Source organism: Nothoprocta perdicaria, unplaced genomic scaffold, assembly GCF_003342845.1.
Source record: "Nothoprocta perdicaria isolate Ctin4 unplaced genomic scaffold, notPer1 scaffold_75, whole genome shotgun sequence".
Taxonomy (NCBI): Eukaryota; Metazoa; Chordata; class Aves; order Tinamiformes; family Tinamidae; genus Nothoprocta; species Nothoprocta perdicaria.
The window spans coordinates 3,383,329-3,403,884 of record NW_020456032.1 but is presented as its reverse complement, the minus strand read 5'-3'; the positions used below and the strand labels follow the sequence as shown (position 1 = coordinate 3,403,884).

The window sequence follows — 20,556 nt, the reverse complement described above, 5'->3', positions numbered from 1 at the left end:
AAGCTACTTGAAAATTAGTTCCTCGGTATCAGATAAAATATCCTTCCTCCTTATGCCTCTCTAGAGTCTACTAGTTAGCCCTTAGAAACCTGAGTTTATCTCAGTCAGGAGACTCCATCTCTAGAATACAGAGGTTTTAGAATGATAGTGCTGGCGGGACAGACCCAAAAACCAGACTCAACAACCAATAGCGGGAGACCCATGTTGCCCGCCAGGAATCTGTACCAGAGATGTGTCACTCTGTCCCAGTGACCACTCCATAATAATGCTGATCCTTGTAGATACTACTGACACTACCATGAATAACCATAAACTAGCTTTGACTAGATAAAAACAGGTTTTGAGGTTTTGGTTGGAAAGGTGAAGGAGTCACAGGGTTGGGCTTTTTTGTTTATTTGTTTATTTGTTTATTTGTTTATTTGTTTATTTGTTTTGATTGTTTGTTTCCAAGAGGTGGACTGAAATTCAAATAGGGAAATTCTGCAAATACATGCATGATTACACACTTGATATTGCAAAAGGGTTTAATCTCCTTAACCAGTGGCCGATGTCCCATGAGCAGTCAGGGAAGGTTCATACAGTGCACCACATGAGAGGGGGAAGAACCCTCACTTATTTGCTATATTCARTCCAATGTGATTGGCCTCATTTTTGTCTTATTAAAATCCTATATGAACAACCCTCTTCCTAACTCATTAGTTTTTAAAACTCAACCAAATTAATCTTGTTTATGTTTTGTCACTTGCTTTTTTTAATGATAATTTAAAGTCCTCAATTCCCAGAAAAGTTATGGAATAAATCATTAAACAAGGCACTCGTATGCACCTGGAGTATAAGAGCATGAAGAGCAGTTATCATGAGCTTGTCAGAAGCAAATGCTGTCAAGTCAAACTAATTTCCTGGTATGGCACATTTTTGTGTGCGTGTGTGCGTGTGTGCGTGTGTGTGTGTATGTGTGGGTGTGTAAAATGGAAAATAGTAGATGTTGGGCACATTGACTTTGGAAGGCTTTAACACTGGCTGATCTGATTATCTCTTGAGAGATGAATACAAGGAAAGGAATTACATGTCTTCCATGGCCATAGTGATCATAACAGGATATAAWAGGTTTCAGTTGAGTCAAGAAAGCTGATATTAGGCTTTAGGATAATGTTTTGAGTGTCAGGATAGTGGCATACCACTAGAGATGTCTGAGGGGATGTTACAATTGCCATCACTGCAGGTCTTTAAGAACATGTTTCACAAATATCTCTGAAGAAAGATTTGATTCTGATCCTGCCATATTTGCAGGGGAAGGATAAACTCTATAATTTGTACTTAATTGTAAGCAAATCACAGTTAGGTGGCATGAAGTAGAGGTGGAAGCCAGCTGTCAGCTTCTGTCAGTGTTTCAGAATATCAACAAATATTAATGTTTCTCTATTGTAGTCTGTATGACCCAACTTTGGACCAGCGTTCTTGGTTGGGGCATAAGAGAAGGCTTAAGTAAGACAGGGAAAAGAAAGGAATGTTGTGGAGCTGGGGGCATGTCTTAGGTATCAGGGCCTGGAACACCCACCCCTTCATACCCTATTATTACAAGTTTATCTTTCAGCACTAAAGGTCAGCTTGCTGATAAGAGGAAGCAATTTTAGAAGTCTTAGCCTTGGAGCACTTTGAAAAAAATCTGCAAGCAGCCTCCTCAGGAGTTTTTACCTTCTTCCCTTGGGAGCTGCTTTTAAGCCAAAGGTTCTACCTTGGTCCCCACATGAGCTACCTTGCAGCTGCATTGCAGCTCTGCCTGTGCCTGGCCACATACCCTGTTGATCTAGTTCCAGACACTGACCCGTGGACTTGAAATCCCAGCTTAACATCAGACTTGCTTCATCACTGTGGTCATCTGTCAGTTAGGGCTCTTGGCTGAAGCTGGTTAYTGTCATAGGACATGCTCTGCTTGCCTTGCTGATGACTGGGTCCTTGCCCTGCCTACCTTGTTATCAGTCTTGCATCACCTTTCMAGAGGAGCAGCTTGCTGACATTACTTGGATGAGAATACAGGGTTGGCATCTTATTTTGTGCAAGGTAGTGAGATGTCCTGTATGGGAGCTGGGAGGAGAAGATACAGGCATACCTTCTCCTGGACATATGTGCTTGTGCTACTCTATACAGGCGGGTCTGTGGCCATTGTCACTGACTGTGCCAAATTCTAGTGCTGAAAAGTACCAACAGTGATGCTCAAGGAGACTACATTTAATGTAGCCTGTTTTTGTGGAAAGTGCTGTATGAGGACTTCTGATTTCTCTCCAACAGAAGATGTGGAAGACACATAGATAGAGCTTCGGAAGAGCCATCAAAGTCTCTCAGAAAGCAAAGGACAGGGTGGGATGCTGCAGAGTAAAAGTCTAAGATARAATCCAGCAAACAGACTAGTAGGATTCTGGCCTGAGAGTGTGAAGAGAGGTAATGCTATTCAGCTAAGGCAAAACAAAGCTAGTATGAATGTGAGGAGAAGGAAGCTGACCTCTCTGTACTAGGACAGCTGGGAAGGAAAGCATCAATCTCTTATCCTACAGTGATTCCTGCTTTCTGTTTTGTCCATAGTTTCCCTCAATTCTGCTTTCCTTTGTGACCGTTCCGTTTCTTTTTCTTCCTCTTCACATTTGCAGTTGTACACTGCTAACCAGTCAGGCAACTTCCAGAAGTACATCAAATACCAGTTCAGGACCTGGGGRTGTTTGCTCTCTCATCACCTTCATGAGATGCACTGAGAAGCCTGGGCAAAGGAGGAACAGAGAAAGTTCAAATGTTGCTACTTAACTCTCAGATATCCAGCATTTTCATCAAGGGATCTCAGTTTACAAAGCAGGTTGATATTATACAAATGAGGAAAAAGGGACTTTTGGAAATGAAGGCCTTTGACCAGGTCATGCAGTGGACTGGGAAGAGAGCCCATATCTCTTGGGGCCCTTTTCAATGCTCTCGTCCCTGGAATATACTGCTCCAACTAAGCTATAAGTTAGCTGGAGACAGAGGTAGGATCAGAAATGAGGCAGAGACTGTATTGGAATGAATAATGGACTCCAATGGAAGAAATAACATAAAGTTTTGGAGATTGATGGCAGCAGAAAGGGAGTGATGTCTTGGGTACCACGGAAAACAAAAGGYGAAGTGATGCTCCACAGAGGTTTCCAATAAGATTTCACACAGGGAGAGTTTCAAATAAGACAAATTTGAAAGTAGTTGCTTGTGCAAGAGGAAAAATCATGGTGGAGAAATCTGATACAACCGCTTGGAGAAACAGCCAGCCCTCAAAGGACCTCAAAGGACCCTCAAAGGAGCTCATTGAAGCTGGGAGCTGGAGAGGGTTGGGCACCTCCACAGGCWAGAAGGCTGCTGGGGCAAAACATGGGGACACACCACTGCCATAGTGGGGCCACAGGGCACTGGAGGGAAGGAGGTGATCCAGGAGGAGCTGATGGTGATGGCAGCGGCGGATGCTCCTTGGGCCCGAGTTGGGGCACCCTCTGTGGAGAGGGGATTGAGGTGGTGCTGCAGGACAGGAGCGTGGAGGATTCAGCAATGGCAGGAGGCMGCGAAGCTCCTGCCCCTCCACCCCAGTGTGGGGGCACTGCCATCGAGGCGCGAAGAGGCTCCCACTGTCCGGATCGCAGCCCCCCAGCGCCAGGGGATCCTGGGGGCCACGGCGAGGGGCCCTGCCTGTGGAGGGGAGCCCGCAGGCCGGGGCGTCCCAGGCACAGAGAGGGGCTCCCGGAGCGGGGCCCTGCGCCGCCCGCCGCGCCGAGCGCCGCGCCGCGGAGCCGCGGCCGGAGCTGCCCTGCCTGGGAGGGGTTAAGCGGGAGCCCCAGCCCGGGGGCGGACAGACGGACGGGGAGGCTCCGGCGCCTGCTATACGGAGTCGGGGCTCTAGGTGTCCTGCCTGGGAGGAGGAGGGTCCCTGTGCTGCATTGCAGCCTCCGCGCTGCTCCGCGTCTGGCGCACACAATGGCGACTCCGAGCGCCAGCGGCGGCTCGGGCTCGGGCGGCGGCAGCGGCGCGGCGGGCTCGGCCGGGCCGCCGCCGCACACGGCCGTGAGCAGCATGCAGGGTAAGCGAGCCCCGCGCTAGGCCGCGCCGCGCCCGCCGCCGCTTCCGGGCCGGGCAGCGCGCCCCGCTCTAGGCCTCGGCGCGGCCCCGCTCCGCCGAGCGCCGCCGCCGCCTGCCCGGGCCGCGCTGCTGCCCGGGCCCTGCCGCCAGCAGCAGGTTATTTTGGGGCCAGGCGGGCGTTTTCGTGCCCGGCTCCTCGCCGCGCGTAAACAAGCGAGGCTCTGGCCAAGGGCAGGCGCCGGCCGGGGGGGTCGGGGGTGGGTTTCGGCCGTGCCCCCCTGTCGCTCGTCGCGGCTTCCGCGCGGCCGCGGCGGCGCCGCCGGGCCCCGCCACGCGCGGCCGGGCTGGGGCTGGCGGCGAGCGGCGGCGCCCGGGCACGGGCAGCGCGGATGTGCCGGGCTTATCCGGAGCCCTCTGCCTCCCCCGGCGCCTCTCGCGGGCCGTGATTTGGGTGCCCCCTGCGCGCCCCTTGCTGCGCCCCGTGCTCATTAGGCTCCGTGGTCCCCCCACCGCCACCCCAGTGCTGCAGCCCAGGCTGTACCTGCCGGCAGGGCCCGCTCCTCACCCCCCTGCACCGTGGGTGCCACAGGGCCTTTCCCTCACCCCGCTCCCTCTCCGCAGGCTGTTCCGGCTGCGCCCGGCCTCTCTGGGCATCCAGGCGGCACCTGGAGGTGCCCCTGGCGGGGAGCGCAGTCCTGCTCGTGGTGCCCATGTCCCCTGCGGTGGCCATGTCCCCCGYGCCGCCCGGGACAGGGGCCGCTGCCCCAGCCGCATGTGCGGGGCCGAACTGCAGCTTTGGGGCCACCAGTTGTCTCTTGCCGTTTGCTGTGGCCCGGAGCAGGTGCTGCACCCCGCATGTGTGTGCCCGAGAAGACAGGACACTTCTGCTGGGAGAGAGCGGRGAAGGAAAACGGCCAGGAGAAAGATGGAGGCCGGGTGGGCTTCTGCCCTGGCTTCCTTCAGACCCGCTCTGCTTTGTGCCCTTCCTCCCTCTTCCCCGCTTATAAACGGTGCTAGAAGGCAGCGCGCTGCAGCATCGCCAAGGTGGGCGCGCGCGCCGCTGCCCCRCACAGTCCCCGATGGCCGGTCCAGTCCGACAAAGAAACCCAGGCACGGCCCGCGTCTTCTCCGCTCCTTGTGGGCACACGGGTGTTGGTGCTAGCAAGACGTGGCAGAGCTGTGGCGAGTAGGGTGGCCACGGGGGCAACTGGGTTAATATTTTTACAGCGTTGCTGCCTGTGTTCCAGTTCAGTAGCCAGCGCCTTGCTCACGGCAGGGAAATGGCTCTGCTCTGACTCCTGGCATGTGCCTCAGTCACCAAGCAGTTTATATTGCTCAGTGTGTAGTGCTCCTTTGTATCTGTTTATATATATATATTTTTTGTGAGGCAGATGTTTAAGTAAAAACAGTTTGATGGTGCACTTCTGGTTAAAGTATGCTCTGGTTTATTTTGATGGAAACTTAAGAGTATTATGGTAGAGTAATATTGCCAGTGTTCCCATCTGCAGTTTTTGATGGTTGACTGTTCTTGCAAAAGCAGTGGATGTTTAATTCTCAGAAAAGCCACAGGAGATTTTTTTCTTTAAAGTTAAGCTGTTGAGACTTCTGTACTTGAGCAACATCAGACTGTGGCCACACAATGTGGAATTATTATTTTTTTTCATTTAATACAGGAATTATAATACTGAAGAAACTGTTACTTGTAATACCAAAGAAGCCCTATGTAGGAAACTTTTTAAATTAAAAACAAATTAAAAAAAGAAGGAAAGCTGTCTTTGTGTTGTGATGATAGCATTGGTGCAGGAACTCTCAATAACAAATCTGTTTGCCGTTGTCTCCTTTACTCAGGAGTATTCTGTCCTGTTAGATTAGTTTGCACTGAAAAGGGAAACTGGTGTGGGGAGTTGTCTGGATAGAGAACTTGTTATATAAACTGAAGCACACTTAGAACAGGATGGTGATTTTATGCTGTTTGCAAGCTCCGCTGTATGAACATCTCACACTTGTTAGATTAACGAGTTAGGCACTTTTGGGCCTTGGGAAGTTACTGTTACGTGTATTTATAATATATTACAAAACTTACAGCCTCAAATTTCCTCTGCAAACTACATGAATTAAAACTTTACTACTGCAAGAAAAGCAAAACCAATAAAACTAGAGATGGGAGGATTGTAGTGCAACTTATAACTCTTTGTGTTGCCCCTTGTATTTCTACCTGGCCAATATTTTTCATATTTGTGAATCATTCCCCTAAACCTGATGCATTTTTGGGGCTAGTTGTTTGTTTTTTTGTCCTTGTGTGACAAACGAATATGTGATTCAGTGCAACTCTGTGATGGCTTAGAAATATCCACATCTTGCTCGAGTTAGAGGAAGGGCAGTTATTTCTTCTGCAGTTCATTTGTGTATTTAAATATAAAGGGAAGATAAATATTCAGGAAGACAAAAGGTAGTTTCATGATGCATGTGCATCTGCAGAGAGGATGGTGTTAGCTAAATCTGTAGTGTCTTCTAAGGTAACACATGTGTGTTGTGGCAACCTGAGAGGGATTGAATATATGTATCCCAGGCAGGCTCTAGAAAGCCAGACCTGGTGGCAGAGGTGACTATSGTAACATTGTGGTAAATAGAAGTTGCTTGGAAAGTTCCTCTAGCTGTCAAGAAACTCTTTCTCGGGGTAACCCTCCACCAGCATTCCTGCATTGCAGCACAAATACCTGTGCAAAGCAAGGGAGAAAACAAGTGGGATGGGAAGGAACATTTCTTTAGGGGACTCTGTGTCCTCATCAGGCTTCAGGTGCTTGCAGAGCGGTGTGTTGAAGCTGTGGCACCATGGCATGTTAAGCTGATAGGAGCAGATGTAGTGTGTCCTCGGCCCTGGCGTGTGTTTCCTGCCTCCTTCASTGACTCTGCTTCCATGTTGATATCAAGGCAGGCTGGTTCAGTGAGCTAAGCTGACAGAAAATGAACCCAGTAAGAAGAAGTGGAAAGTTCTCTGTTGTGTGGATATGACCGACATTGGCTTATTGTAGGGTTGAGAGAGCACTGGTGCAAGGAAGGTGGCAGGGGTGCATTGCTGGACAGGGAGAAAAGAAAGTAAGGCTGTGTCAGTGTTGACTCAATGGGCTTAAACTGTTTGGGGAGGTGGATTGGGGAAGTCATTAGGCTGGAAAAAAAAGTAACCATGGTAAAGAAAACCAGCAAAACCAAGAAAACAGTTTTAGTTAATTTTCAGCCAGGAACATTCTCCGATGCAGCTTGTGCAACGGCTGATGCAAAGGCAGGAGTGGGATGAGAGGCTGTGGAGACGGAAGGGGTGGGACAACTCCCTTAGCTTCAGCCCACGCTTGTATGAGCCTCAGAGTGGCTTTAGAACCACTCCCTTAGACTGTGATTACTTTTCTAGATAATTGTGTTGATAGGTTACRTGCTTGGAAAGGCTGGCCTGTGATTGAGCCTTTTACTGGGCATTTTCTGTTTTGGAACAGGGGCTGTGGTTTTGTAATGGGCATCTGTTGCCGGAGAGGATAAGGGGATGCAGAGTAGCCCAGAAGTCTTGCAGCTCAGGGGAAAAGGCTTTATGGAAGACTTGGTGGGCCCTTCATGTTCATTTCTGTAGTGGGGGCAGACCCAGGCCATTGGAAAGCCTCCATACAGGTCAGCCCCCTGTTTTGTTTTATTGTTACTGAATCTCCTATATCATTTCTGTCTTTGTACACAGGCAAGGGACCCTTCAAATGGAGCTACTGAGATGAAGAGACACTTCGCTGTCCTCACACTAGGCTTATTGTACAGTGATGACCCTCAAGTCTTGCATTCGAACAGGGCCTTGCTTCAGGTCTTTGCATCCCTGCATTCTGCACGGCCCAGCTTCCTTCCCATGTGTCTTCCCTTGGCTAACTCTGCTAGCCTTTCATGCCCATGCACCTGAGGGCCTCATTCCTTCCCAAAGGTTCCCCTGGCAAGTCTAATTGACAGTGGTGACAATACACAGTTGATAGATTGGAAACAAAGAAGAGTTGGAACTTCAAGTAATGAAAATAGAAGCAGTTTCAGCATTTTTGTAATTGTAATTTTTGCTTTTTTTATGTACAAACCAAAGTCTGTCTGGATACCGGTGACTACTAGTGTGAAGGATTGTTGTCTCTCTTAGTTGTGTGTGATGTTAAAAATGCAGGATGCCTTGCATTTTTGTGCCCTAGATGTTTTGTGAGAAGACTGAGATTTTGTGGAAATTAGGATATGCAGCTTTGAAAGTGAGTAAAAAAAACACCTCAAACTATAATCAGAGCAATTTTAATTTCTGCCACTGCCAAAATTAACAATAGCCTTTTCTATTGATGCTGTGTGGAAAATTATCATTTGAAGAATTACTATATGAAATTTAGAAATGTTATCAATTCAAAGAGAGAGGAAAAAAATAGCTCAGGTTGCAACCTGTGGAATCTCTCATTATACCTCCATAACCACGCAAAACTTAGAAATGCTTGTGACAAGCTATTGCAGAATAGCAATTCTGCAGAACAGCGCTTCTGTATTCAGTGTAAGTTGGAGGGCAACTGGGACTTTTTAAAACAGTCATTGCCTGGAATATACTCTTTGCTTTGAAAATCAAAATGTATGTATATATTGAATGCATCTTTTCAGGATTTGCAGGAATAGATCAGGCATGTTAGGTGGACTGGGAATTCCCAATATATTCGCTGGAAGTTGTGATTCTCAGGCATTGTCTTCTCTGTACACTCATCCAGACCTTTTCCATCGTTTCCATCTCTACGCCCTTGCCCCTATTCCAGCCTTAATCTTTTCGGTTTCAGTGCAAATCAGTAATGTGTAGTATTTGTTTAGACAGCCTTTTTTTTTTTTTTTTTTTTTTTTTTTTTTTTGGTGGATATGAGGTGAGGAACCTGGTGTGGAAGAGTAGCAGGGAAAGGGCAAGGGGGTGTTTGTCCAAGTGCTCTAAGTGACTAATTCGAGTCAACTCTAGCCCTTGGCTGCCACTCAGCATCATGTGAAGCAGTGGAGTTGACAGATATGTTTCTGCATAAGGAAGTTCTACCTTGCACTTTTCTTTACCTTGCTGGCAAGGCGTTTATGCCAGTCCAGCAAAAGTGACAGAGAGATGCCTTGGGAGTCGTCTGTAGGGTACAGCAGGCAGATAAAAGGCCAGAAGGCTGGAGGATGGACTTTGGTCTGTGAGCTGAAAAGCAGAATCTGTAGAGAAGGAAAGTAGGATGAGTTCCAGTAAACAGGCTTGCTTAGGGAAGCTCAGAAGACAGAATTTGAGGAAGAAGACAATAGACTGTCAGGATGTGGAGAGGACATGAAGCAAATAGAGAGTAAGTGGACAGATCAGGTATGAAGCAATGTTTGAACAGCTAGGGAAAATTCTTCTTTTATCTAAATTATATGTTTCAAGATGGAAGATAGAAAAGAACATGATAAAAATTAGAAGGGAGTGGAAGGGAGGAATACCGCTTGTACTCGGTAGGTAAAATACATGTTATCTTTAAATGCRTATTAATCACCTGTTCTTATTCTAATATAGGCAAAGTGAGATATTGTTAACATGTAGGTACTGACTAAATAAAATCTGATGTTGACTGCAATTACTCTTGCCCACYGTGGAATTATAAAACCAGTTTTTGTTACATGCACAGCTGTTGCAAGCTGACATTTGTAGATTTGTTAGATAGAAGTGTGTGTGTCATCTTGGATGTGTTTGCATTTAATATGGAAGATGGTTGTACTGTGGGGTGAGCAAATGAACATATTTCAATCCATTTGTACCTGCCAATTTTTTCACATGCAGTAATTCTGCCAGGATACAGCTGACCAGGTCCATTTTATGTGTGTTTGTGTCTTGGTTTACACCTGCACACATTATATCATATTAAGTGTATTTTTTTGCGCTTCAGCTTTACCTTTTGGTTTACTTGTAATCTATTGACTTTGCTGCACATCTGTTCTCCTAGCAAAGGGGAGCAAAGGCCCCCCTAAATGCTAGGTAGTCAGATCAAATGCTAGGATACATTTTTTTTTCCCAAGTTATTTTATGCTGTCTTGATTGATAGGATTGAAAATCACCCTGTTGCTTGTCAAACCTGTGACCATCCTGTGAAAGAAAGATGAGTGTGTGTGAGGAAGCAACAACAGTGATAGTGCACTTCCCAAAACTGAGCTTCTTGAAGAGGGACCACCAAAATTAAACTGATTCTATACACCAGAAACTGTAGCCAAAGCGTTAATTATGGGCTATGACTGCTTGACATGAAAGTCTTGTATAGCCATAGCCATCTCCCAGGGCTTCAAACAGATATAAACATCTTGCTTGTATCTCCTAGTTGGGACATCATCACTGCTTTTGAAGCCAGCATCTTCCACGAGGCCTCCCTTCCAGCGGGGAGGGAGGATAGCTACTGTAGCCTGTGAAGGTTAGGGAAAAAACACCAAAATCTCTGCAAGAGAGAGAAGACCTGCTTGGCCTGTTTGTGTCCTGCTCTGTCCAGTGTGTGCGAACTGGCAGCAGCAGATGTCCATCGAGGTTTCATTGAAGTAATGTTTTCAAATAACGTATCAAAAAATCTCTGAATGAATATTACACTTCTGACATTCTCTCGTCTGAGAAGAAGAGAGAGTTTGTCAGTTGAGCTTGAGTTTTGTGAGTTTGAGCTGAGTTTGTCAGTTGAACCTTTCATTGTGGTTCTGAGATTGTCACATAGACTCTTGGGTGTGCGTTCTCCCTGGATATTATGGTCAGGAAGGATTATTACAGTTATCCTGACTGGCTCCCTAATTAGGAAGAATGAACAAGTGTTTCAGTAATTTCTGTGCTGAGGCTGATCATTTGTGATTAGGTTACAGCATCTCTTGCACACCAGGAAACCCAATTCCTGTAAAGATGCCAAGATGGGAGAATCTTCTGCTTCCCGAAGTATGGTGTCCTAGTAGTTCCTGTGTTTTTAAGTTGATTTCTATTTAATTTTSGGCAATTTGTGCTATATTGCTGGACAGGTAGCTGTCCTCAAGAAATCTTCCTGTGCARTTACTTACTCCATTAGTCTGTGCCTGGCAGCTCTATTTTCAGTTAGGCAAATCCTACACCGTATTATTCAAGTCTGTTGTTGTTCCCTGCATAGAGCCTCTATTTGTCTTCTAGAACCTCAGGTTTGTTTTTAACATTGCAGGCTTGTCTGGTTGCAGAAGAGACTTGTGAACAGTGGGTAACTGACAGTGCAATGCCTGCTGAGCCCTGAAAACTTCCTTTTAAAAAGGTGTGTTGCTGAACCTGGTTTTAATTAATGTGTGGCGGTTAACTCATGGTAAATCCCCAGTGAGAAACACTTTGTTTCTTCAGTTCATCTTGTAGTTAAGCTTGAATACAGTATCTTTTCTAGGCTTTGACAGTAGAATAGCTAATGCATGTTAGTTATCTGCCTATATATATGTGCCACTCTTCAGTGATGTTGACACCTCTATTTGCRGAGTGCTTGAAGAAAAATTGATGTGAGAATTGCCCCTTTCAATAGGCAACTGACTCAGATGTTTAGGGTGATTAGGTCAAAATGATTAATTATCAAAATATATAAGAAAGACAGTGTTCTGACTTAATTTGAAGGTGCCCAGGGGTTAAGTAGTTGCCTGCAAAGCATGAAATTGCAGGGAGGGTGCACTTGGTTGCATTCTTCTGGGAAAGGGTTGCAGGAAGGATTTGTGTAGCTTTGAAACCCTCTTTGCTTTTTCTCAGTGTTCTTTTGGAGGTGTGAACAAGCCAAAGTAATTTTTTGCTGTGACTCTGGCATGCTTGGGAGCCCCTGTCCCACCTCTTGATACCGTTGAAAAAGTTGGCTCTGTTATTAATCTCATGCTGATTCTTTTTGCTAGGTGAACTTGCTTTATAAACTGTGTATGAGAAGCTTGGAAAGCTGACACTGCAGGTGGCATGACACGTGGCAGCCTCTGTAAGGGATATGTGTTATGAGAAGCACAAGGTTCCCATGTTAGGAGCTTCRTATTGACTGCAAGTGTTCATAAGGTTATTCCTTTAATACAGACTGCCTTTTTAAAGTGGGATCCTGGTTATTTCAGCCTTGTCTGTCTCTCAACCTCAGCCCTGGAGGTTATGACCATCTGAGTTCACTTCAGGTTTGTCTTCAYTGGATTTAAACAGAGAGGGACTGTAGCCAACAAGTATTTAACATAATGGCCTGCTTATATAGGAAAACAACAGCACAGGTTACGTGGTTGCTTTAATCTCACGTAAGTCTGTCCTGCCCCTGAATGAGGTGACTCCTTTGCTCCCGTCACCCCCCAGCCTGGCTCCCCAGTCTCCTCCTTCCTTGCTGCTTTCCTGGCTGCTTCCCCAGGCAGGGCAGCGAGCTGGGTCAGGAAACTGTTCCAGCTGAAAGTGAAGCTGATGAAAATAAGTCAGTTGGCAGCTGGCTCAGCTCCCTGCTGCACAAACGCTGGTGCCAGCGCAAGGAAGACAACAGAGCAAATGGTCAGAGCTGGATGTGGGGCAGTCCTGTTTGTGATTAAACCAGTGTGGATGAATCATCTGGTACTGTCTGATTCAACTAAATGGATCTGAAAGGTAGTTGCTGTGGGAAGGGGCTTTAACCTGCCCATTTCTGCCRTTTTTGCCATCTCCCTTGTCTCCAGACCGTGCTGCTTATCCAAGTAACTAACCTCCCCCCCACAAATGGCAGAGCTTCCCAAAGTGCTCGGCAGAGCTTCCCTCCAGCACTGCAGAGGGGGAGCAGACATAAATGTGTTGCAAGAGGTGGCACGGAGGAGGAAAAATGCCTTTTCAGAGATAGCCAGCTAGCTTGGGATTGTCTTGGCTGCCTCGCTTGACAAGCCATACCTGTGCACAAAAACACTGGGCGAATGCTTATCCTAAATCCCGTTCCTGCTAAACTAATCTAAGCCAAATTCAGTTCATGTCTGTAAACAGACCCCTGCAGGGGGGAGACTTTAGACTTGAAAGCTTTCTGTAGTATGCTTTTGTTGGTAGAGTTGTGACCTCTGCTTAGGTGATTTTGTTGCTTCAGTGTGCGGCCTTTTATTAGCACAGCTGYGTGTGTTTGTGCCCCCCCATGGGTAAGCTGAAAGGTACAAATAAGACTTTTGTTAGGTGTCCTAGAATCAACTAAGGTTTTGTGCATAGAGTTTGAGATATTTTGAAAAAAGGCCAGACATCAGTAAGCAAATGTCCTCGTAAGACTCTGTACAGCCCGTCGAGCCCACTGGATGCTTGCACCGTGCTTGCATTGACCATACCCAGGACATGTGTGTTGCTGGCTCACGTACGTCAGGAGCGATGGCTGATGCTGCAGAGCTTCTTCCAAGATGTGTGACTGTGACTTCCTCAACTTTGGCCACCCTTGGAGGGAACTCTGCTATGGTTATTTATGAGGAAATACAACGTGATGTTGCCAAGCATCTACTCCCTGCCTGCTGCCTGGTTCTGCTTTGAAAGGAGCTAAATAGCACTTAACATGAATGCGTGCAATAACTTTGTGCTTAGCAGGGTAGGACACATTAACTTTTGTATGAGCATCAAGGGAGACAAAGAGTATGTATAGTGCACAAATTGCATATTTATTAGCTGCTAAATTGATTTCCTCCTGTCCAAATCAAAGCCTTTGTATCTGCCCTTCTCTGGAGGCAGTGCAAGCCCTTCTGAAGGAGCACATCTTGCACTGATCATAGGGTGAGCAAAGAATCCAAGTACCAAAAATTTGCCCGTGTTTTGAATAATTCATCCAATATTCTTCCTGAGGTAGTTTCTGAGATAYCCTTTGGCATGAAGAAGAGAGCAGAAACAGCTCAGCAGAAAAGGAGCTGGCCCTTTTTATCAGTTTATGTCCAGGCCTTTCCTGTGGACCAAGAGGGTTTTATGGTTTGCTTTGGATCGGATTCTCTGGAAAAAGTTCTCTGAATTGAACTAGCCATCATTGTGCTTTTGGACTGGAGAGAAAAGTGATTGTACTTTGAAGAGCTTTGTGGACAGAGATAAAACAGTTTCCTTTAAAAACACATGACTATGTTTCTTTGACCTGGGAGGGGTTATGGATTAAGATAAAAGCATCACATTTGGAAATCTCTTCTGGGGAATGATGGAACCATGTCTGAGTTTTCCTGTAATGATCAGTTCCCCTACTGAATCAGTGTCACTGGTGGACCTGGTACCTTGCCAAACAGTTGGAAACTTTTCCCTGCCTTTGATGTCCTCTCCTGTCTTCYCTTCTCACAAATGTGTCTGGTGGAAAAATCAGAAAGATTTCTTTAAGGGGAAAACTGTATAGGGGGATGACCTGAMCTGCTTCATAGAGCTGGTCGAGACTGGAAGCCAGAGGCTGGAGTGGCCTTTCCTCTTTTGGACAAGCTAATATCGTTGTAGAGACTAAATGGACCCCAAATGATTTTTACCGATGAACAGGTGTTACTCCCCAGAAAAGGAATGAKGCATCATTAAATGTAGTCCTGCTGCGTAGAACTGAATATGCTGCTTCAGGATTTGGGGGTTTAGTTCTTTCCTCAAAGTATTTTTTCCTCAGGGTAGCTCCTCATTCTGTGTAAATTGGAATATTGGGAAGTCTGATTTAAAGCTGGTTTCCTTGCTGATACAAAGAAGAGTTGAGGACAACTCTCACCTTTTGGAGAACTACTGTTCTAGCATAGTCAATTACAGCTAGAAAATATGCCTGTATGGTACCCGAAGTGTGTATACAAATTTATGCAAAGGAATTATAAGAGATCTCCGACTTCTATTGAAAGAAAAAGTGGTTAAACCCAAAGCTTTGGAGACCCCARAGCAGCAGCTTGGCAAGTGAATTCTTATTGCCCTCAGGGTACATATGCTGGGACATGATATCGGATTGTTTATGCTTCAAACTGGAAATTTTATTTCATTTGTTATTGCTGCTTTGTTTCTACCCTGCAGAAATAAACTGTAAATGATAAATGTGTGAACCCAGAGTATATTTTAAGACATGTTTGAGCTTTGCCATGACTCCCATTTGTGCCCCTAGATTAACTGCCCCTGTAGCTAGGACTTGGTCTTGAGTAGTTTAGCTCATTGCAGTGAGAGATGACCACTGTCTAGGTAAAGAAGTCTTTGGAGAGAGGACAGGCTGGAATATTAGACTGTATTATAATGTGCTCCTTCTCAAACACCACTTATTTTCAACAGATATAATGAAACCATTTGACTTTTGGGGGCACAAGAACAACCTCTTCGATCTTCAAGAGTTTCGCCTCTTACCACAGAATTCTCATAATGAAACTGTTATATTCAAGTAATTTTTAATACCAATTGGCAAGAAATCCTAGAATAATTTCCATTCCAGTGTTAACAGCTTAGCAGCCCTTAAAGTAAATTGATTTTTTCTTTATCTGATGTACAAGTATTGGTTGTCTGTACTTGCCTTCCTGGTATATTGAACAGTGCAGTTGCTTGAGACTGTGTTATGAATGAGGGATCCTGCAATGAGGAGATTGTTCCATATTCAGCACAGGCTAAAAATTTATGTAATAAATTAGATTTATTTATGATATTAGAGTTAAATAATGAATGCTGAAACATAAAATATGATTCTTAATAGTTGTGCGATTCTTTGGCTTTCAGTGAATGAACAAGAACTTGTCTCTTTTGCTTTAGGCTTTCAGATAAACTTCTGTGAAAAGGCACAAAGTAAGCTACATATTTTTATAGTATTATCCTGCTTTTAAATCAATCTTGGTACTGGGAATGTGTCCACTTTTTCTTCCAACTAACCAACTGTGGCAGTCCTACTCCTAAGAGAGCTTCCATTTTTCACAGTGCTGATAAAATAAAAATTAAGAGGTTTAAAAGGTCATTAATAGGAAAAAAAAAGGCTTTTTGCCTTCTATTTCCCTGTAACAAATGAACAACGCTCTGGAAATACACAAGTAAACTAAATATACATCAAGAGTAGGAAATGTTGGAAATTTGCTCCCAGACAAATCACTATGCAATACAAGTTAGGTAACATTTGGCAGTTTGATTTACAGTAGTTAAACTTTCAGCTAAATAAACTCCTGACTCTGTATATACTCTTGCATTTAAGAAAATGGAAGGGAGGAGTATAGTATGCTTAGATATCCTAAAATTACCAAAAATGTCCTTAACAGCTGGCAGCATTGCCAGTGGATTCTGTCATGAGTTGTTCCTGTCCCTGCTCCTCTTTGGAGATGTTACAGTAAGTTACAGAGAGTTTTCAAAGCAGCAAAAACTTGACTGGCTGTTTCAGCTGAGATTGATATTGCAGAAGCTGACACTAAAATCTGCAGCACACTAGGCATTGCAGAACAATTGATGATGACTAATGGAAGCTCTTTACAAGTTTTTTTCTTTTTCTTTCATTGGCTTCTCATGCTTTCTGTTGCTCTGTCCTTCAGTCTGAGAACCCTTTGCAATAAGGCAATAGCTTTATTAGAAGAAAAAGTTTGGACAGCAATTCTAGTCTGTGCTTGGATTTTTTTTTTGCTGAATTGTAGAAAATTTTTGACTCTGCATTTCTTTCAATCTGCATTTTTTTTATTTGCACTTATTATGCATATGTGTTATGATAATAGTAATATTTAGGAAAATAATTGTTACTGTTTTCCTCATAGTTGKTGTTGTTGGGTTTTATCCCATGCAATTAATGTGACCCATGTTCACAAACATTTCTTCTGAGGTTTTTTCACATAGAAAATGTTTGGTTGTCCATAGCTTGACCAGAACTTGTCTCTTTTGAAAAAGTTACAAAGAGTTGCAATGCACAGTAATTCCCATGTCTCATAATATTTCCCTAAGAAAAGATTTGAAAAAAAAAACCCTATTTATTCTCTGATATTTTTCTGTTAATAGGATATATATATATGCTTAGGGAACTTCATGTGTGAAGGAATGATTTAAAATCTGTTTTAAAATCTGTTGAGAGTTGAATTAGGCTTCTAGACCTTTCTAGCAAATCCCTAAGATGGAGGATGCTGAAATGCAAAAAGTAATGGAAGAAAATCAGCCATCCAGAAGAAACAGTTGTCTGCTGACGTTTAGTTGATGGAGATGTGCTAATGGCTCTGCAGGTTAAATTATGTGTTAGAGCTGGAATTTGCTGCTGGGAGCAGCTGGCCTGTCATTTCTTATATAAATCTTGGCAAATTAAAAAGGCAGATTAATATTTACTTAGGACACCATTTTGCTTTTATGTCAGTCTTTTCACCAATTCCCAGTTGCCCTGCATGATAAAAACCCTGTAAATGCTTCTGTGGGGTGCTGGTTCCTTCCCTAGCAGTGCCTGGCACCTGAAGCTGGGATCCTTTGCTTGAGCATAGGTGGTCCCTGTGCTGTGGAGGAGCTAAAGTCTGGAAAAAGAAATCAAAAATTTCTACAGAAAAGACGTTTCAGCACAGAGCTGTGAAAAGCTTTGCATTTCACAAGGTTTTGGACAGTGTTTAGGTGCCCCGAAAGTCGTCAGCAATAGATAGCCCCGAGACAGCCTGGCAGCAGGATCCCAGGCGAAGGAGTTTGTCACGAGTTTGTCACTGCCCACTGCAGAAGGTGACAACTTCTGATGTTTGAGCACCGCAGAACTAGCATGTCACTTCTGAACAGCATATTTTGTTAAATACATTGACTAGCTAAAAGCTTAGGAAGAAAAAAATAAATGAACCATTTTGTCAGTGGATTTCCAGCAAAAGCAGATTTTGATGTTGAATGTTTTCCATTAAAAATGCTGTTGCCTGTTACACAGTGACAGTTTGTTCGTTTGAATTATCCCCGATGTGTATTTTATTTGCATTTTTCTCCTATCGCTGGTTTTAAAATGTTAGTGGAGCGTTAGCAGATTTTCTGCATGTTATACATAAATGTCACATTTATTTAGAATGAAAGGGTAATGAAGGCATTAATGTATTTATGAATTCCCTTACCTACTTAAAGGCCTTTTGTCTTACAGGCAAATTTTTAAGAAATGTATACCAGCTTTTAATGAGAATGACAGAAGATTTTCTATTTTGTTGTTCCTTTTATTTTTCTTTTTAAGTCTACAATTGATGCCCTATAAGGGTAAGGTAAACTGGTGGAGCTTGCAGTGTGCTGGCACAATCCAGTTCAATCTCATACTAAATTAAATATATCTGCTTCTCATTCTGACTGCTCTTTCTCCAGAGAAGCAATGTTTTCTACTGTAGGTCTCTCCTTTTATTTATTTATTTATTTTTGCCAGGGAAATGCAATCTAACCTCTTTATCTGAAGATGTTTCTTTATACCGAGAATTGAACAGGCTGTTGCTGTTCTTCCTCTGCAAACGTCAAAGATGTGCAGCCAGCGCAGGGGGTTATTTTGCAGATTCTCTTTTTGTTATAAATGAAAGTAAAAGARACYGCTACAGCAGTTTCAGTTGTAAGGYGTTGAGAAGTGCCTGTATTTGATCTGCAGTTCTCTCGTGGAGAAAGAATAGTGAATCCCTCTATTCCTTTCCCTTTCCAAATAAGCCAACAAAATTGTATGTTTCCAGTGAGGGATATTGATTTTCTGTTGGACTGAGAGAGCAAAGTACTAAGCAGTCATTTTATTAATAAAGTATTTAATGGGGGCAGAAAAAAAGGTTGCAATGTGATCTACTTCCTGCTCCCATAAAAAGAAAGCACTTTTTTTTCCTCCTCCTGCAGCTTCTGCTGTGCAGTAGTAGCAAGTAACTGAATGCAGAACTAAACCTTGCATGGCAAAGATTGTGTAGCTAGTTCAAATCTATTTCTGTTTTCCACGGCATTATTTTTGCAAAGACGATACACGTAACGTATTCAAATGCCTTGTAGCTGAGTAGCTGGAGTCTGCTCGTGCACAGCACCAAGATCTTTGCAGATCCCCCTGGTTTTCCTTGCTGCCCAGCTATGGAAGTTCAGTACGAAGAGGCAAAAGTTATTCTTACAGCTATTTTTCTGGTGTGTTTTATTGTTATTTGTCAATAAGTCTATAAATGGTAAGGAAAAGAAAACATAGGCAAGAAAATAATCAGAACCTATTATTCTTTTTCTTTTTTTTTCTATTTTTTTCCCCCCACGTTTCTTTTATGGATACAAACGTTAAAGCTATTGGAAGTGCATTTCCCAAACTTCSATATTGAGGTAGTTTCCCTATGTATTTTTACTTCTCCTATTAAAACTGTGGCATTTGGGTAGCAGAAATCCTGCGCATTTTCTAGGGTAGCTCTGTCAGTGCTTGGTTACTGCATAAGTGGTTTTTTATTATTGTTTAAATGCAATGTGTTTCAGGTCACACGTTTGAAATGACAGTTGTACTTTCATAGCGGTCAAGTTTCTGCTTTTATTAGTTCTCACTTTAGCTTCTTTCTCAGGTTTTGTTTTGATAATTAATCAACTTGTGATTAATCTTTTCCTGCCGTGGAAGAGGCTCACCAGTCTTTCAGAATGGATATTCACTATGCAAAGTRTTTGATACAGATGGGCTTCGAGGGGCACTTGAGACTGAAAAATGAAATAGGATGCAATGTTGCTCAAAAGGATATTCTTCAAAGCATGCACATCAAGCTTTAAATATGCATTCTGTATATCTTGAATTTGATGGGTCATATTTAGGAGTTTTAATGGAAAGCATATATGTTATTCAGGAGAGTTCTGAATAAAAGATGAGCAGCTCTCAAGAAAATGAAGGATAAAGGAAAGGATTGTGGCTTATGACCAAGCAACGAGTTATTGAGGACATGTTTTCAAAAGGGCAAGTTCTTCCTCTTGCAGGTGAAATTTGCTTTTATACTTGGATTGTGGAAAGAACAGATACTTAATTGTAACAGACTGATTGGAGTCATAATTTAGAGAGACTGATCCCTTTGATGACAAGAAGCCAGAACTTGGATTTAGTGATTTGAAGGTGAAAAGACTCTTCTAGTTTTCATTTGTATCTTCCTTCCTGTAAATGAAGAAGGATACAGCTGTAACAGAGACATTTATTGTAAGATATTCCCAATACATATTTTCTTTTATATATTAACAGATTTTCAGGATACTGACTTTTTTTTTTTTTTCATCAAAGATGTTAAATCCTGATGTTGATTAATGTGGGCCTAAAGACTGCATAAGTTCAGATGTTTCCAGTAGATGGAAATGAACCCTTCAGGGGTTACTAGACTTTTGAGGAAGTTTAATTGGCTGCATTTGTAAGAGAATTATGCCAAGAGAGCTTGGGAAGCATGGTTTTGGATGAGACACTAAATGCTGCTTTCTTTTAGTAAACTTCAGTCACTGATCCATTTTTTCATTGGTTTGAACACAAAAATGGTGGAGCCTGTGATTTTAGAAAGATAGGGAACCATTGCAATTGCTGTATTTTTTTCAGTGAGGTTAAATTCGCTGCTTCCTGTAATTCATATTTAAAACTATTAGTATCCGCTCTTTTTAATTAAGCAACTTCTTGTTCAGGAGTGTCAGCAGTAACTAGG

General features: G+C 43.7%; 1 protein-coding gene across 2 annotated transcripts in view; it reads left to right on the top strand.

Annotated features, from left to right (window-relative positions):
- The first annotated feature begins 3,981 nt into the window (after window positions 1-3,981).
- Window positions 3,982-20,556, top strand: part of MAP2K4 (mitogen-activated protein kinase kinase 4) — a 74,727-nt gene continuing 58,152 nt past the window's right edge. The window contains exon 1 of one of the 2 annotated variants that reach the window (XM_026051419.1): window positions 3,982-4,084. In XM_026051419.1, the coding sequence (XP_025907204.1) occupies window positions 3,982-4,084 (103 nt within the window). The remainder of the gene's footprint in view (window positions 4,085-20,556) is intronic. The other variant, XM_026051420.1, reaches the window with a different exon arrangement.